Source organism: Rhincodon typus, chromosome 14, assembly GCF_021869965.1.
Source record: "Rhincodon typus isolate 14 chromosome 14, sRhiTyp1.1, whole genome shotgun sequence".
NCBI classification, from domain to species: domain Eukaryota; kingdom Metazoa; phylum Chordata; class Chondrichthyes; order Orectolobiformes; family Rhincodontidae; genus Rhincodon; species Rhincodon typus.
In genome coordinates, this window is record NC_063345.1 from 14,457,249 (window position 1) to 14,475,900 (window position 18,652).

At 42.2% G+C, this 18,652-nt stretch overlaps 1 protein-coding gene across 1 annotated transcript in view; it reads right to left on the minus strand.

Annotated features, from left to right (window-relative positions):
• Positions 1–3,158, minus strand: part of tmem255a (transmembrane protein 255A) — an 84,410-nt gene extending 81,252 nt beyond the window's left edge. Inside the window, exons 1-2 of the mRNA XM_048605416.1 lie at positions 2,948–3,158; positions 2,602–2,744 (exon numbers count right to left, since the gene is read on the minus strand). Coding sequence (XP_048461373.1) covers positions 2,602–2,744; positions 2,948–3,002 — 198 coding nt within the window. The 5' untranslated portion in view covers positions 3,003–3,158. The remainder of the gene's footprint in view (positions 1–2,601; positions 2,745–2,947) is intronic.
• Positions 3,159–18,652: the final 15,494 nt, after the last annotated feature.

Consider the following 18,652-nt stretch of genomic DNA (forward strand, 5'->3'; position numbering starts at 1 on the left):
TCTGCTTTCCCTTTATCGTCCACCTCATAATTTTACATCTTTTTCCATTTCTGCTTAATAGTGCCGCTACCTCACACGTCATTCTTATGGTTTTCTCTTTCTGTCTGCGAGAGGCACCGAATCCCCACTTGAGCCTCCCCGATGACGTAGATGAATTAAGAAAGTCACTGTGTGGGGACACACTGCACTACTGGGCCTTCCAGAGGCACTGCACACACGAAAAAGATAAACCATTTCTTGGACTCAACTAATACAATGCAACATTTCAACATAATTTTCACAAACTTGCTAACTGATAGTGAGCACTGAATCAAAATGCAATGTATGTTTTTTTCCTGACCTGGTGCTTTTTAATCATTTCAGATTCTCATTCTGTTCAAAAACGATAAAATATCTGTCAATGTTTTATACCACTTGCACTTCACTATTTATTATGAAATACAGAGCAAGGTACAACTACATCACTATTATGGGAGTGTGAGTGGACCCTCTAGTGTTTCCATACTAAGATCATATATCACACAAGCAGCAAAAGCTGCAGCTCTGCCACACTGCAGGTCATCAGATGTTGCCAGACATCATTTGTAAATCCAGCTCTCAACAGTAATGCTAAATTTGGTCAGTAGCGAGACAGGGTGTCAATAAATATCCCTATTTGCCCTCTAGGTAGGCATCTTTCCTCCAAGACATCTATACCCCTACAATGCTTCACAAACCACCCTCTTTCTGCACTGTTAGTCCACATTCAGCAGACCACTGGACGCTCACAGCGAACGTGCCGCAGGAAATTGCAGCCAGAGGTTCTGATTTTCCATTCACAAAGATCGATGGATGGAAATCCACAGCTCATTGGCCCTCAACGTAATCCCACAAATGCAGCTTCCTGAAAGAACAAAATCATAGATCAGCCTTTACCAGCTGAGTGAAGAGTATTTCCAAAGGATCCTCTACACCCCTCCATCACCACATGGACGTTTACTGTATTCAGCCACCATGTCTTCATATTTTTCTCACGTGGCTCCCTTAAAGTTGGGCTGGATTTTACACTCCTCCATTGGTGTGTTTGAAGGCAGCGGGTTCTTGTAAAATCCATTAGGTGGCCTGCCTGCTTCATACCGGTTTAACATTTTTCAAGGATGGCCCCAGGTGAGTCACTCATGTTTGGCCCTATTGAGACCCTCAAGTGGCCAATTGATGTGTGACATAATGACCTCATCCCAGTGCTGGTGGTATTTTACGTAGTGAGGGAAGGCACTTTCTTGGAGGAAAACCAACAGCTATGTGGTCTGCTGGTGAATAATATTGGGGGAAAATCTCTTGGCCTCATGCACATCAACAGCCAACTCTTTTCCATGGCTTCTCGAACCCGGCCATCTCCTTAAACCACCTCACAGTGACCTCTGAGCAGAACTTATCTGAACTCCTCAGCATTAGGAACTGCCTGTTGTTCCAGCAGCAGCCACTGCCCCTAGCTGGCACTGCTCATACTACAGCTACTGGCCAGCCCATTGGGCAGCATCTCTTGGACATGTTCCAGGGAAAGGAGCAGAAATGTCACCTTCACACTGCTCCCAGGTGAGCTCCTCCCTGACTGTGTTTTCATGACTGAGACACGAATTATGGCACTCTGTAAACTTCAGCCCTTGTGAACCACCACCATATGCTTACTCTTGGCCTAGTCTCAGTAAAATCAAACCACAAACAAAATCAAAAGGCTCGTCTCCACATTCTTACCTTGACACTGTTCTTAGATACGATCTAACTTCTATAACCTAATTAACTCAAAAATTGTACTTCAGTGTCCTGTAATGATATAACTCATAAATCCGTTCAGGAGAAACCTTTTAGACCCAGAGAATGGTTAGGGTGTGGGAGTTGCTACCACTTGGAGGAGTCTCGTCCATTCCACAGCAATTGACACTTCTCTCCCAACACTCTCAGGGTGTAACTCTCAACAACAGGTATGACATTTATCCAAACTACACTGCAACACTGTCCTTTCCCAGTAAAGTCAAGAAACAGCTGAACAGCTCCGAGACTCCAGTATAACATTATATAGACTTGGAAAGACTGTTACAATACCAACAGCCCATCTGCTCCATCAGTCTATTGCCTCTAACTCCATCTCCCTACTTTCCCTTGAAATGCACCTTAGCCATCTGCCTCACTCCTCCAAGTGGTAGCAACTCTCACACCCTAACCATTCTCTGGGTTTAAATGGTTTCTTCTGAACGGATTTATGAATTATATCATTACAGGGCGCTGAAGTACAATTTTCGAATTAATTAGGTCGTTGAAGTTACGTCGTATCTCAGAGTAGTGTCAAGGTAATGGTGAAAGGCAAAAAAAAGTAATCCTCGCCAGATTTAAGTGCGAGAAACACTTGGCACTGCAAAAATTGGCGAAGTTTTATTCACACTTTAGAACAAAATATATACTGGGGTTAGACCTGAATCTGTAACAGGGAAATAACAAAGTAACAGACGGCGATTACTGCTAATAATCAGAATACACGAATCAGATATTAATAATCAACTGAAGTGTTGAAAGGTATTGAAATAAACAGAATCTTCCTCCCTAAAAACAAAGTTGTTTACTCACAATGACACCCGGGTAATATCCTCCAACTGAAACGTTCAGAGTTCTTGTAGTGGCTGCCAAGCCGACAGTCAGAATCAACACTGAGGCGATAAGAAGGGCACCGGTCACCAGGATAGAAGCTTTCTTCCTTTTATTGAACAACCCTGTGTAAAAGATATAGCAATCAGTTCCCGTTAGAGACAGAAAAAAAAAACACCCCAGAACTGGAAGGAGCGGTCATTACAACATGTTGGTAAAACATTTTCTCTCTCACACACACACACGGGCAGTGTATGCATGTGGGCTGCGATTAGGTGAATTAAGTCTAATTTCCCGTGGCAATGGACAAAGCTGGCTGTTTGCTTACCCACAGAGTCGTGCAGCGTCAATGCACTTTGCTGCTGACTCAGTGACCGCTGCATCCTGAGTTGCTCAGACCGCACCTCTCCCCAAACCTCCACAAATACAGCACAGTCAGGCCATGTTGTCCCTTTACTCCCTCCACCCTCCCGACGCCTGTGTTCCTCCCTCCAGGAGAATGGGAATTGCTGACTGCACGGTTCGATCCCACCCACAGCCGCTCACTGCTACACCGTCTGTGGGCGTCAGCGCATGCGTCAGGATTCCCTTGGCATTGAGCCTCCCCCAGCGTTGAGCTCAACCCCTGGGCTCCGGGCTTGAATTGGGCGAAATATTGGACACCACCCCCACCCCCTCCACTTCAATGCTCCACTGGGACAACATCTCCCCCCCAGCCCTCCCAGTTCTGCTGTCCCGGGGTGGAGGGGAACAAAGGCACCGCCTGCCTTCTCAGCATCGCAGCTACAACGATCTCCTTTAATTCTAAACTTTAAGAACATTGCCCCTTCAGTCAATCAGCTGTTACATCTATCCCGGTTGCAGGAAAGAAATCCCGTCACAAACTGATCGATTCAATGTGACACAAGTGAAATCAGAAATGACGAAAGGTTTAATGGGGGAAACGAAGTGGGTGTTTGGAAATAACACCATGCCCTTGCAGAGAACATTTTTTGCAAGCAAGTTAACTCCAGGTCTCTTTAATGCAGAAAAGGCACACAGCGATGTTTCTGCAAAATAAGCAGAAACAATACTGTTCTCAGGATGTGTGTGGATTACATTTATTGCATATCCTTTAGTTGCCCTGGCTCGCAGCTGGTAAGGCTTCTCCTTGAACTGTTGCAGTCCTTATGTTGCCATCAACACGTGAGTTGGGAAATTCCAGGATATTGACCCAGCCGGGATGCAGGAACAGCAGCGGATCTCTAAGGCAGGAAGGCATGCTGCTCACCGGGGAACTTGGAGGTTACAATGTTCCCACAACATTGCCGAGCCTGTCCTTGTCAGCAAAACGATTTACTGCTGAGGTAACATTGGCGGAGTGCTGCAGTGCACCCTTTGTAGATTTTACACAGTGCAACTTTCTGAGTGATAATGCATCCCAGATAACTTAGAATGCAGCGACTGCTTTTATTCTCAAATGGCCGTTCTGGTAATTTAATTCCGCGATGAATTGTTATTCTACCACATTTTAACCTGTCCCATAGTACGTGGTGATGTAGGAAGGTCATCAATCAATCATACCATTGTATCCTGCATTTTGCAAAACATTGCAGCTAAGCATATCCAGGTCATTGGTGAAAATTACAGAACCATAGAATCATTTACGACATCGAAATAGGCTATTCGGCTATCTTATCCATACGCGTCAACCCTATAAGCAATTAGAAGCAAGAGTAGGCTAGTCACTCCCTTAAGCCTGTTCCACCATTCAGTAAGATCATGTCCATTCTGATTACTGCGCACTCCTGTACTCAGATAACTTTTCACCACCTTACTTACCAACAATCTAATTCTGCCTTAAAAGTATCCAGAAAAAAGCGAAATACTGCAGATACTGGAAATTCGAAACAAACACAGAATGCTATAAAAACTCAGCAGGTCTGGCAGCATCTGTGGAGAGAGAAACAGAGTTAACATTTATGACTCTCCTTAAGAACTGAAAGGAGTTGGAAGTTTTTATTTAATGTTCTTTTGACAGAGATGGAGGGGGAGCAAGAGGGCAGACGGTGGCGAGGCCCAGTGCAAATAAAGGGGATTAATGGTGGTGACAGAGAAAAAGAGATGTGGAATGGGTGCGAACCCTTCCAGGTGGCCCTCAGTGGTTAGCACTGCTGCCTCACAGCGCCAGGGACCTGGGTTCAATTCCACCCTCGGGTGACTGTCTGTATGGAGTTTGCACATTCTCTGTGTGTCAGCGTGGGTTTGCTCTGGTTTCCTCCCACAGTCCAAAGATGTGCAGGTTAGGTGGATTGGCCATGCTAAATTGCCCATAGTACCTAGGGATGTGTAGATTAGCTGGGTAATAGAGATGGGTCTGGGTGGGATGCTCTGAGGGTCAGTGTGGACTTGTTGGGCCAGAGGGCTTGTTTCCACATTGTCGGGATTCTTAAAAAAAAATTAAGTTATGAAATGGAGGTATCAAGTCCTCCCTATTAAGAGTAAAGTAAACAAGTCGAGACAGTGTGGAGCTGGAGGAACACAGGTTTTTTTCTGAGGGATCCCGACCAAAATGTTAACTTTCCTGCTCCTCTGATGCTGCCTGGCCAGCTGTGTTCCTCCAGCTTCACACTGTTGTCTCTGACTCCAGCATCGGCAGTTCTTGCTACCACAAACGAGTCAAGGCTGTGTTGTGGTGAGGAGAGAATGTAAATAAAATGGAGAACAGACATAGTGAGGTTGGTTTCTGAAGTTATGGAAATCACTGTTGAGATGGAGTGCTGAACTGGAAAATGAGGTGTTGTTTCTGGAGCTTGCGTTGTACTTCATTTGAACTTTGCAGCAGGACAGAAATTTTAACAATGCAACTATCTCACCAGCTTATTTTTTAACAATCCGAGGATGAAGACCAACCGGAGCCGGTGGCTAGTCAGCCCACAGTTTCAACAATTTTCTCAGTACCACTTTCCCACTGATTGTAATTTTCTCTGAGTACCTCCCTTCCTTCCTTCCATTTTCAGATTTAAAGCTATTTCTGGCATGTTACTTTTATCCTCAATAGTGAAAATTGATGCAAAATACCATCTTCTTATTTCTATTAATTCCTCAAACTCTATCTATGTTAGGTTATAAGGTTTAGAGGAGGAATAGAGAGAACGGCAAAGCGGGTGATGTAGCATTAATGATTACAAACTTCTATGGTGAGGGAGGATGTAATGAGGGGAAAGCACTCTATGGGTGGAACTGAGGTACAGGAAAGGAACTAAAACCACAATAGATGTCATATCTCCCACTTCCTACAGACAAAGGCCGTGGTCATGGGTACCCGCATGGGCCCAAGCTATGCCTGCCTCTTTGTAGGATACGTGGAATAATCCCTCTTCCAAAGCTACACTGGCCCTATCCCCCACCTCTTCCTCCGTAACAACGATGACTGTATCGCCACCGCCTCGTGCTCCCTGAGGAGCTCGAACAGTTCATCCACTTCACTAACACCTTCCACCCCAACCTTAAGTTCACCTGGACCATCTCTGATACCTCTCCCTCCTTCCTGGACCTCTCTGTCTCCATCTCTGGCATCCACCTGGAAACCGATATCCATTTCAAACCTACCGACTCCCACAACTACCTAGAATACACCTCCTCTCACCCACCTTCCTGCAAAAAAGCCATCCCCTATTCCCAATTCCTTCGCCTCCGCCGCATCTGCTCCCGAGATGAGGCATTTCACTCCCAGACATCCCAGATGTCCTCTTTTTTCAAGGACTGCAACTTCCCCTCCACAGTGGTCGAAAATGCCCTCGACCATGTCTCCCGCATTTCCCGTAATTCATCCCTCACACCCCTTCCCCGCAATAACAACGAAAACAGAATCCCCCTCGTCCTCACGTACCACCCCACCAACCTCTGAATCCAACGCATCATTCTCTGACATTTCCGCCATCTGCAATCCGACCCCACCACCAAAGACATTTTTCCCTCCCCACCCTTATCTGCTTTCCGGAGGGACCACTATCTCCGTGACTCCCTTGTCCGCTCCACACTCCCCTCCAGCCCCACCACCCCCGGCACTTTTCCCTGCAACCGAAGCAAGTGCTACACCTGCACCTACACCTCCCCCCTCACCCCCATCCCAGGCCCTAAGGAGACCTTCCACATCAAACAGATGTTCACCTGCACATCTGCTAATGTGGTATACTGTATCTGCTGTTCCCGTTGTGGCCTCCTCTACACCGGGAAACCAAGCGGAGGCTTGGGGACCGCTTTGCAGAACATCTACGCTCAGTTCGCAACAAACAACTGCACCTCCCAGTCGCGAACCATTTCAACTCCCCCTCCCACTCCTTGGACGACATGTCCATCCTGGGCCTCCTGCATTGCCACAATGACGCCACCCGAAAGCTGCAGGAGCAGCATCTCATATTTCGCTTGGGAACCCTGCAGCCCAAGGGTATCAATGTGGACTTCACAAGCTTCAAAATCTCCCCTCCCCTGACCACATCCCAAAACCAGCCCAGCTAGTCCCCGCCTCCCTAACCATTCTTCCCACCTCAAGCCCCACTCCCATCTCCTACCCACTAACCTCATCCCGCCTCCTTGACCTGTCCGTCCTCCCTGGACTGACCTATCCCTTCCCTACCTCCACACCTACACTCACCTTTACTGGCTCCAACCCTGCCTCTTTGAACTGTCTGTCTCCTCTCCAACTATCTTCTCCTTTATCCATCTTCTATCCGCCTCCCCCTCTCTCCCTATTTATTTCAGAATTCCCTTCCCCTCCCCCATTTCTGAAGAAGGGTCTTGACCCAAAACGTCAGCTTTCCTGCTCCTCTGATGCTGCTTGGCCTGCTGTGTTCATCCAGCTCTACACCGTGTTATCTCAGATGTCATATATAGACTGGTAGCAGATCAGAGTGCTAGACTGTGTACATGCTGAGATGAGGCAACTATGTAGCATAGGGAAAGCAGCATTAATGGGTGGGGGGGTTTAATCTTAACATAGACTGGGAGAGACAGACAAACACCTGGCAGAAAGATTATGAATTTCTAGAGTGTTTCTGGGATTGTTTCCTACGGTAATACGTCTTGCATGTAACAAGAGGACAAACAATCTAGTAATGAGCAATGTGCCTGATTTAATTAGTGACCTAGTTGTTGGTGAGAATTTTTCAAATAGTTATCATAACATGATTGAATTTCATGTGTGTGCTTGTAAGAGATAAACAAAGATCGATGACCAGAATTTTGAATTTACGTAAGGCAGACTTTAATGAGATGAGGCAGACACTGTCCACGGTAAACTGGGAAGCTCTGCTAATAGACAAAAGAACTGAGTGGAATAGTGGAGGATGCTATTCAGAAGTAGTTTGTACCCATGAGAAGGAAAAGCAGCCTTTTTAAAATTCATTCATGGGATGTGGGTGTTGCTGGCAAGGCCAGAATTTATTGTCCATCCCTAATTGCCCAGAGTTACAAGTCAATCACATTGCTGGGGTCTGGAGTCACGTGTAGGCCAGACCAGGTAAGAATGGCAGTTTCCCTCCCTAAAGGACATTAGTGAACCAGGTGGGTTTTTCCAATAATCGACAATGGATTCATGGTCATCGTTAGATTCTTAATTCCAAATTTTTTGTCAAATCCAAATTCCACCATCAGCCGTGGCACAATTTGAACCCTGGACCCCAGAGCATTACCTGGGTCTTTGGATTAACAGTCCAGTGATAAATCCACTAGGCCATTGCCTCCCCTTTGGGCATCTAAGGAGGTAAGAGACAGTGTCACATTAAATGAAAGGGCTTATAAAAGTGAAAAGAGCAATGCAGATCCTACAGAATGGGGCAAATACAAAGACCAACAAAGGGCAACAAAGTGTCTTATAAGAGCGGCTAAAGAGAGTTATGAAAAGAAATGTGCAAGGGACATTAAAGACAAAGAGGAGAAATTTTATAACTGTATAGACAGAAAGTGATGGTTAAGTGTATTATTGATCCACTGAAGGCTGAGAATGGGGATATTGTCAGTGACCATGGGAAAATTGCAGACTTGCTGAACAATTAAAACTGAAAGAATTGCGGACGCTGTAAATCAGGAACAAAAACAGAAGTTGCTGGAAAAGCTCAGCAGGTCTGGCAGCATCTGTGGAGAGAAAATCAGAGTTAAAGTTTTGGGTCCGGTGACTCTTCCTCTATGACTTCTCACTAACAGTCCCCATTAACAACTATTCACCCTCCTAGCCAGATCGTTATCAACTCCTTTGTCTATCCAACTGCTCTTCTCTCTCTTCGGACTATATCGTATCATTTACTCCCTATTCCATTCCCCTCCCTATTTTCTGCATAAACCAAAATTTTCCCAGCTACCATCAGTTCTGAGGAAGGGTCACCAGACCCAAAACGTTGACTCAGATTTTCTCTCCACAGATGCTGCCAGACCTGCTGAGCTTTCCCATCAACTTCTGTTTTTGTTGCGGAACAATTACTTTTCTTTAGTATTCACAGCAGGAAAGGAGAATAGCTGTAAGTCCCAAAGAAATTAACAGAAGATCTGGGACAGAGTCTAAGTAAAATTAGCTTAAATAAACCATCAATAATGGGGAATTAATGGAACTGAAGAATGACAAATCTCCAGGACCGGAGGATGGTTTCCATCCACAGGTGTTAAAGGAGGTAAGACAGCACATTGCCGATGCCCTAACTATAACTTCCAGAGTTCCCTGGATTTGGAAGTTGTATCTCTGGTTTGGAAATTTGCTGTTTGAGAAGGGTGACAGAGTGAAACCAGGGAATTAGCCTAACATCTATGGTGGGGAAATTGTTGGAGTCTATAATCAAGGATAGGGTAATTGATCACCTCGAAATATTTCAGTTAATCAGGGAGAGTCAGCATGGATTCAAGAAGGGCAGGTCATGCCTGACAAACCTCATAGAGTTTTTAAAGAGGTGACAAAGGTGCTAGACAGAGGTAAGTCAATGGATGTTTTTTATATGGACTTGTAGAAGGTTTTTGATGAAGTCCCACACAATAGATTGTTAGCTGAGGTGAAATCCCTTGGAACTGAGGGCAAATTACTGACATGGATAGGAAATTTGTTGAGTGGCAGGAAACAGAGTTGGAATAATGGGTAAGTATTCAAATTGGCACAACGTGACTTGTGGTGTCCTGCAGGGATCAGTGTTGGGGCCTCAATCATTCACAATGTTCATTAGCAACTTAGTTAATGGCATAAAATGTCAAATACCCAAATTTTCTGAGGACACAAAATTGGTCAGCATCATAGACAATGTTGACGATAACGTGAAATTACAACTGGATATTGATAGATTAGGTGAATGGGCAAAGCTGTGGCAGATGGATTTTAATATAAGTATGAAGTTTTGGACAGATAAAGGATAGATTAGGGTATTTTTTAGAAGGCACAAAGTTAAATACAGTGGATGTCCAATGAGATTTTGGGGTTCTGATGCATAGCTCTTTAAAATGCCATGAACAGATGCCAGAAATAGTCAAGAGGCTAATGGAATGTTGATCTTCATATGTAAAGTACTTAAGTATAGCGTTGCAGTGCTGCAGTGAAACAAAACCTAGTTAGACCCCACTTTAAAGTACCATGCGCAGATCTGGGTACCACACCCTAAAAAGGGTGTTTTAACCCCGGAGGGAGTTTAACACAGGTTTACAAAGATGATACTTGCACTTCAGTGGTTAAACAGTGAGGATATATTATACAAATTAGGCTTTTATTCTCTGGAATTTAGAAAGCTAAGCGGTAATCTAATTAAGGTCTTCAGTACACTATGTTAACAGGGAAGGATGGGGTAGATAAAGATAAACTACTTCCACTGGTAGATGATTCTAGAACCAGGAAGCATAGTCTAAGAATTAGAGCCAGGCCATTCAGGAGAGATGTTAGAAAGCATTTCTACATGCAAAACGTAGTGGAGGTTTGGAACTATCTTCTTCAAATGTTAACCAAAAGAACTGAGGATGCTGTAAATCAGGAACAAAAACAGAAGTTGCTGGAAAAACTCAGCTGGTCTCGCAGCACTGGCATTAATTCTGATTTCTCTTCACAGATGTTGCCAGACCTGTTGAGCTTTTTCTGTTTTTGTTCCTCAAATGTTAATTCAATTGTTAAATTCAAAATGAGATAAACAAATTTTTATTGAGCGAGAGGATCAAGGGATATGGGCTTAAGGCAGACCAATGGAGTTTGGCCATAGATCAGCCATGATCTTACTAAATAGCACAGCAGCAGCTTAAGGGGCTGAATGGCCTACTCCTGTTCCTCACACTCAACATTGTTAGCTTTTCTAAAATATACCAATAGAAAGTCATGTTTTTAATTTTCTAGCTAGATTGCTCTCATTGCTAATCATTCCCTCCTTTTATTATTTTTTAATTAATCATCACTTTTTATTATGTTCTGTCCAATATTGTGACCTTCCAAGGCATTCAGCATCCTACTAAGAAAATTAGATGCCAAACAATATCTCTAGTTTTTTAAATAAACATTTAAAAATTTGCAAGAGAAGATAAAAAAGATGATATGTGTATGCTGCATTATATAATCAATATTAAACAAGCTCTATATTTCCACCCCCATCTTGAAGACCCCAAAAAATCCATTAAGATAGACACATGGACTTCTTTGTTCTCATGATTCATTATAAAACAAAGGAAAGTGCTCAAGGACGTCCAACAATTCTTTGGATAAGCCCTTGTTTTTGTAAAGCAATCCAATATGACTTTAATCAACCCATTTTATTTTTGAAATAACCTTTCTGTCCAAGATTTTTCATAGGCATGAAGTCAATGCTTAATTGGTTTTCCATGACACAGAACAAATGGTTAACAACATTCTGTAGGCACATTTTTCTTTCCCACTTGCTAATTATATAGGAGTTCATTTAAAATATTTGATAAATACATAGTCACATCTATCACTTTCACTTGCTCAGGTGTCTCTGCAACTAAGGTGTTTCTATTCACCCTTTTTAAAATTCCTAAGTCGAGTGACAACATTTATCATTTTCTTTCTTCACTAAAAAGATAGTGAATCCTGCTGTACATGAATAACCATCGGAAGGTTAGCATGTGAAAAAGCAGCCAATATCATTTCTTTTGGGTCACCCAGGGCTGGAAATCTGAGTGTACAGTGTTCTAAACTTAACTGCTTCAATGTCTTATTTGTCTTCAGCAATTATCCAATAATACCATATTTCAACATGATGCTTAATTCTAATCCACGAAGCATTCATCAGGTCTAGTTTATGTGCGTAGCCGGTTTAAATGTCCAATTAAACTTCTGAACTGATTTACTTCTTCCTTGGTTGTAGAGTCTTTCTTTTATCTGGATCTAACCCAATTCATCTGGATCTTTTTTAAGTTTTTCCAGGTGAAACTGTTCATACAGGGTTATTCCTAAATTAGCCTAATCTTATATATCTAAAAGCTCCTAAAGCCTGACTTCTGATTTTACATTCCTTTATAATTTTATCTATCGGTCATGTTTCAAAGGCCTCAAATCCTCCCCATATGGAATTATCCATATAGACTGAGAAGATGCTTGCTAGTTTTTATACAGTCATAGAATCATACAGCATAGAAACTGACCCTTTGGTGCAACTAGTCCATGCCAACCATGTTCCCAAACTAAACTAGTCCCACCTGCCTGCGCTTGGCCCATATCCCTCCAACCGTTTCATATTCACGTATTTATCCAAATGTCCTTTAAATATTGTAACTGTATCTGTAACCTCCACTTCCTCTGGCAGTTCATTCCTCATACAAACCACTCTGTGTAACAAAGTTGTCCCTCATGCTCTTTTTAAATCTTTCTCCTCTCACTTTAAAAATATACATCCTAGTTTTGAACTCCCCCACCCTAGGGAAAAGACCTTTGCTATTCACCTTATCTATGCCCCTCATGATTTTATAAACCTCAATAAGGTCACCCCTCAACCTCCTATGCTCCAGTGAAAAAAATTCCAGACTATTCAGCCTATTTGTATAAATCAAGCCCTCCATTCCCAGCATCATCCTGGTAAATTTTTTCTGAACCCTCTACAATTTAATAATATCCTTCGTAAAACAGGGCAACCAGAACTGCACACAGTACTCCAGAAGAGGCCTCACCAACATCCTATACAACCCCAATATGATGACGCAACTCCTATATTCAAAGGTCTGAGCTACTTCACAGTTCCAAAAAGAAAAATGATGGATCCACTTGTAGCAAAATACAACCAGGTTTTAGTAGAAGATCTAACTGAAAAATACCTCACCATAGATGTGGATGCATCATTTAACCTGCAGACACCTACTTAACCTTCATATTTTCCCTTCTATACCTGCAGCTTCTTGGAGACTTTGAAATTGTTCCCCTTGCAAAAATGCTGCTTTGACTTCAATGGATTTATGATTGCTAAAAGTGCTAGGAAAATCCTCGAACTCACCTTTCCAGTTGTTGAGGAGATTATGTTCACTTCCTGGTCACTCTCTCAGTTGTTCTCAGATCCCTGAGCTTTATCTTCTGGCCTTAACTTTATGCAGACCATTAGGAAGTATTTTCTTTGTATGTGTCCATCTATGGGTTTGTCTTTTATCTGACACCTCCCTGTATGCCACAAACTCTTCTCAACCTATCACATTATTTTTGTTATGCTTCCTTCATAATTTCCCACCTTTCTTATTGGCAGTAACTAGATTTCCTCTCTCACCAAAGTTCTTACTTCAGGTGCTTTTCTCAGTAAACTACTGATGTGGTGTGAAAATAATTGGCTTCGTTTCCTTTACATCCTCATTCCTAGATACCATCGATATTTCACTTTCTGCTTACAAGTGGTAAGCCTAGTTAACAGAATACAGTAATGTCCCAAATGTATGTATTGCAAATCTACAGATTTCCCAAAGACAGTCATTTTATTGTGTTCCATATCCATATATTCATTAAAAAAAATCATTCATGGGATATGGGCATTGCTGGCTGGGCCTACATTTATTGCCCAGTTCTGAGGAAGGGTCACCGGACTCGAAATGTTAACTCTGTTTTTTCCTTCACAGATGCTGCCAGATCTGCTGAGCTTTTTGTTCCTGATTTGCAGCATCTGCAGTTCTTTCGGTTTTTATTTATTGCCCATTCTTAGTTGCCCTTGAGAAGGTGGTAGTGAGCTGCTTTCTTGAACCTCGGCAATCCATTTGAGCCTTTTTAATTAAAGACTTACTTAATAGTAAAAGATATTTCACTAGATCAGTGCTTATGAAGTGACTTACCCCTATTTCGCGTGAAATTTATTCTCTTTACAATGATTTTGATGTGTTGTCATCACAGAATCTAAAATGAGTAGAACTGTCGTATTCTTTGAACTTGTTTCAGGACTTGTTGCATAAAAAAATCTATGTAACACAGGTGCATTTCACACACCATGGATGTACACCCATTATTTGGAATTGCGCAATTGAATGAGTCTGCTACTCAGACTCATTTCAAAATAGGAAGTTCTGGTGACCAATACGATTCCTTCTGAGTGGTCAGTATCGCCCTCCTCTTGTTCCATAGCTTCCATGTCATATGTCATTTCAAAATCCCTGTTGTTCCATTTTGGGCAATCTGATGCATAATAATATTTTGAGTACCCTTAACTACCACATTCACAGTCACACTCTCCTTTCCCTGACCAGAGAGTGAATCAGAAGACCCCATCTTAATGGGTGTGAGGTCGATGAGTAAACATCCAGCCTTATCATATTCTCCAACTCTTGGTCTATCACTTGTAGGTTATAGCCCTTCAATAGCTTATCCAAGTAGTCTCCGAATTGTATGATAGCTTATAGCTTTACCACCTTGTCAGATGATGAATTCCAGATCCCCACCATTCCTTTTGATGAAAGTTATTCGTTTCCAATTCCCTCTGAAGTGATTCTATCTTAGCCTTGGACCCTTATTGATAGTAGAAAAGCTTTGATTAAGTCAGATTGTGAGCCACTTGTCACAGAGTAACCAACCTCCGCCCTATTCTTGTAGCATTGGCTGTAGCGTTCAGTTTCATCAATGATAACTTCCAAGATGCTGATAGAAGGGAGCTTGGAAGTGCTGTCAAAGTCAAGGAATAATGTCTAGGCTTTTTCCTGTTCAAGTCATTATCTAACACTTAATTGGCAGCACCACATTATAGGATGCCCTGAAGCTGTGAAAGCTATAGTGATTGTAACAACATCAGCCAGGTGGATATCATAGAATATGAGTTCCCTGATTGGGGCTGTTAATCAGGTCCAATCAGGGAGGTCTGGCTGTCAGAGGTTCTGCTCACTCTGAGAGATGGCTCTGAGGGACCTGGATCAGTGTCAAGGGTTCTTCATGTGCAAATAAAGACTTGGTGATGGGATACCAATCTCTGTGGAGTTACTTCAAAAGCTATGACATAAATTCAATTCCTTTCTTTCTTCCTTTACCTGCCACTTGTATTTTTTGTTCCTTAATGTTGCTTAAATTCCATGGTTCAGAACAGAGGGGCCATACCGAACTCAAAACATTAATGCTGTTTCTCTCTCCACAGATGCTGCTAGACCTGTTGAGTTTCTCTAACATTCTCTGTGTTTGTTTCAGATCTTCAGCATCCACAGTATTTTGCTTTTATCCATATAGGAAGATTAGCTAGTGTTGTTGGAAAGGGCTTAAACTAAATTTATAGGGGATGTAACTGAAGAGGAAGCTTATGTTGGGTGAAAACAAAATTAGTTACAGGATGTAGGAAGGAAGTAAAGACAAAGTTGTAAGCAAAATTAGAAGGCTGGTGAAATGAAGTAGAACATCAAATAGGATCAGATTATGGAATAATGTTAAAAAGGCAAAGTAAAGGTCATTCTATTTGAATTTACACACCGTACACAAAGTGTATGATTAATAGAAGTAAATGGAAATGTTGAATTGCCATTACAGAGACAGGATGACTCAGACTGAGAACTGAATATTCAGAGATATTTGTCATTTAGCAAGGATTGATAGAGGGGAGAAGACAGAGGGGGTAATTCTGTTAATATGGGACAAGTTCAGTACATTAGTGAGAGAGGATCTTATATCATTGGATTGAGCTGTAAAGCAAGGAGCAAACATTGAGTGGGGACTGTTTATAGGCCACTAAACTTTAGTAGTAATTTTGGGCACAATCAGCATGTAACATTAAAAATGAATCAACTGTGGCTAACAAAATAAGTTAATGATTATATTGGATTGAAGAAAGTGTCTTCTAAGGTTGCCAGAAAAAGTGGTAAGCCTGAGGTGTCGCTGCAATTTAGGTGGATTGGCCATGCTAAATTCCCTGTAGTGTTCAGGGACGTGTAGATTAGGTGTGTTATAGGGGGATTGGTCTGTGTGGGATGCTCTGTTGGTTGGTGTGGATTTGCTGGGCTGAAGGGCCTGTTTCCACACTGGAGGGATTCTATGATTCTATGATGACAAATAAAATGATAAAGAAACGGAAAATAAAATACGAATGTAAGCTAACAAGTGACAAAAAGCTGAACTATAAAAGCTTCTTTCGACATGTGAAAAGGAAAAAAATAAGCAAGAACAAATGTGAGTCCAATGTGGACAGGAGAACTTATAATGGAATTAAGGAAGTGGCAGAGAATCTAAATATTGTTTTTAATTTGTTCAAGGGATGTGGGTGTCATTGGCTAAGCCAGCAATTATTTCCCAAAGGAAAGTTAAGAGTCAACCACATTGCTGTGGATCTGGAGTCACATGTAGGCCAGACCAGGTAAAGATGGCAGATTTCCCTCCCTCAGGAACATTAGTGGACCAGATGGATTTGTATGAAAATTAACTTTGGTCATCATTAGGCTAGTTTTTTTAATTCCAGGTTTTTATTAAAGGCAGTGGTATGTTGGCCTTGCAAAGGGATTTGAGTACAGAAGTAAGGATGTCTTTCTGATCATACTTGCAATATTTTGTGCTTTGTTTAGTCTTGCTATCTAAGGAAGGATTTTTTTGCCATAGATGGAGTGCAATAGAAGCTCCCCAGGCTAATCTCTGAGGTGGTGGGATTGTTTTATGAGGAGAGATTATAGAAACTGGGGCCATATTCACTAGAGTTTTGAAGAATGGGAGATGATCTGATCTTACTCAAAGATACAAAATTGTTATAGGCATGCCAGGATAGATGTGGATAGGGTGTTTCCCCAGGCTGATGAGTCCATAACCCGGACACATGGTCTTAGAATAAGGGACAGGCAATTTAAGACTGATATAAGGAAAAAATTTCTTCATTCAAGATGGTGGTGAACCTTTGAGTTGTCTAGTCCAGAGGGCTGCGGAAACTCAATCATTGAGAAGGTTCAAAACAGAAATCCATGGATATCTGAATAATAATGACATCAAGGGATATAGGGACAGTGGGGTAAAATAGTTTAGACATAGATGACCATCCATGATCTGTTTAAATGGCAGAGCAGGCTTTATGGACTGAAAGGCTTACTCCTGCACCTATTCCCTATGTTCATTTTAAATTTACTCCTGGGATGTGGGCATTATTGGCTAGACCAGCATTTTTTGCTCATCCCTAGCTACCTCCTGAAGATGGTAGTGATCTGCCTCCAATGTTCCATTTCTTCAAACGTGTCAGTAAGGGGCAGGGGATTCTGCTGCTCCTGATTCCCCAAAACCTGTATATCATCTATAAGGCACAAGTCAGAGGAGTGTAATGGAATACTCTCTACTTGCCTGGATGAGCGCTGGTCCAAAACATTCAAGAAGTTTGGCACCTTCCAGGTTGAAGCAGCCTATTTGATTAGCATCCCATACATCCATTTTAAACATTGACTTCACCACTGATGCAGAGTAGGAGTACTATGTACCATCTACAAGATGCACTGTATCATTCTCCAGCTCTCTTATCTCTTCACTTTACAAACTCATGATCTCTATCACCTAGAACGACAAGGCCAGTATATGCATGGGAACACAATAAACTGCAGGTTCGCTCCAAGTCACACATCGTCCTGACTCATAACTGAATTGCTTATGTCAATATATCACTGTCATTAGGTCAAAATCCTGAAACTCCCTCCCACAGTACTGTGGGTGTACCTAGAGTCTTAAGTAAGTAATGTTGTGAACTCCCAACCTGGCCTGTCCCTACCTGACATCATATTATTGTACCCACCCCTGACGCCTGTGTATAATAGGTCTGTTCTGCTGGCTACCAGAAAGGGGAATGATGACTCTGAGAAGTTAGTATGTATGGCTAAGCCGGGCAGTTGCTTGACTAGACTGTGGGATGTGTTTCCCAAAGTACACAAAAGCCCTCAGATGTTAGTAAGACAGATTTTACAGGGTTGACTAGGTCAATTGCCTAAGTCTTGTTGGTTAATTTCTTATGGACTGGCCCAATTAATTCATTATTTCTGTACATAGTAGTGACTGATCATAGCTGAATTACTACAGTGGACACTAAATGCCAGTCACACAGGATAGGACTGGAGTCAGTTGTAAGACATAGAGAGGTAGAGTCATACAGCATGGAAACAGACCCTTTGGTCCAATTAGTCCATGCCAACCATGCTCCCAAGCTAATCTTGGTCCCTATCCCTCCAAATCTTTCTGATTCATATACTTATCCAAATGTCTTTTAAATGTTGTAACTGTACCCGCAAACACCACTTCTTCTGGAAGTTCATTCTACACATGAACCATTCCCTGTGTAAAAAAGTTGTCCCTCATATCCTTTTTGAATCTTTCTCCTCCCACCTTAAAAATATGCCCCCTGGTTTTGAAATCCCCCACTTTAGGGAAAAGACGCCATTCACCTTATCTCTGCCCCTCATGATTTTAAAAACCTCAATAAAATCACTCCTCAACCTCCTATACTCCAGTGAAAAATGTCACAGTCTTTCCAGTATATTTTTATAATTCAAACCCTCCATTTCTGGCAATATCCTAGTAAATCTTTTCTGAACTCTCTACAGTTTAATAATATCTTTCCTATAGCAGAACACTACCCAGGGTCCTACCATTAATTGTATAAATCCTGTCCTTGTTGGTATTATCAAAATGCAA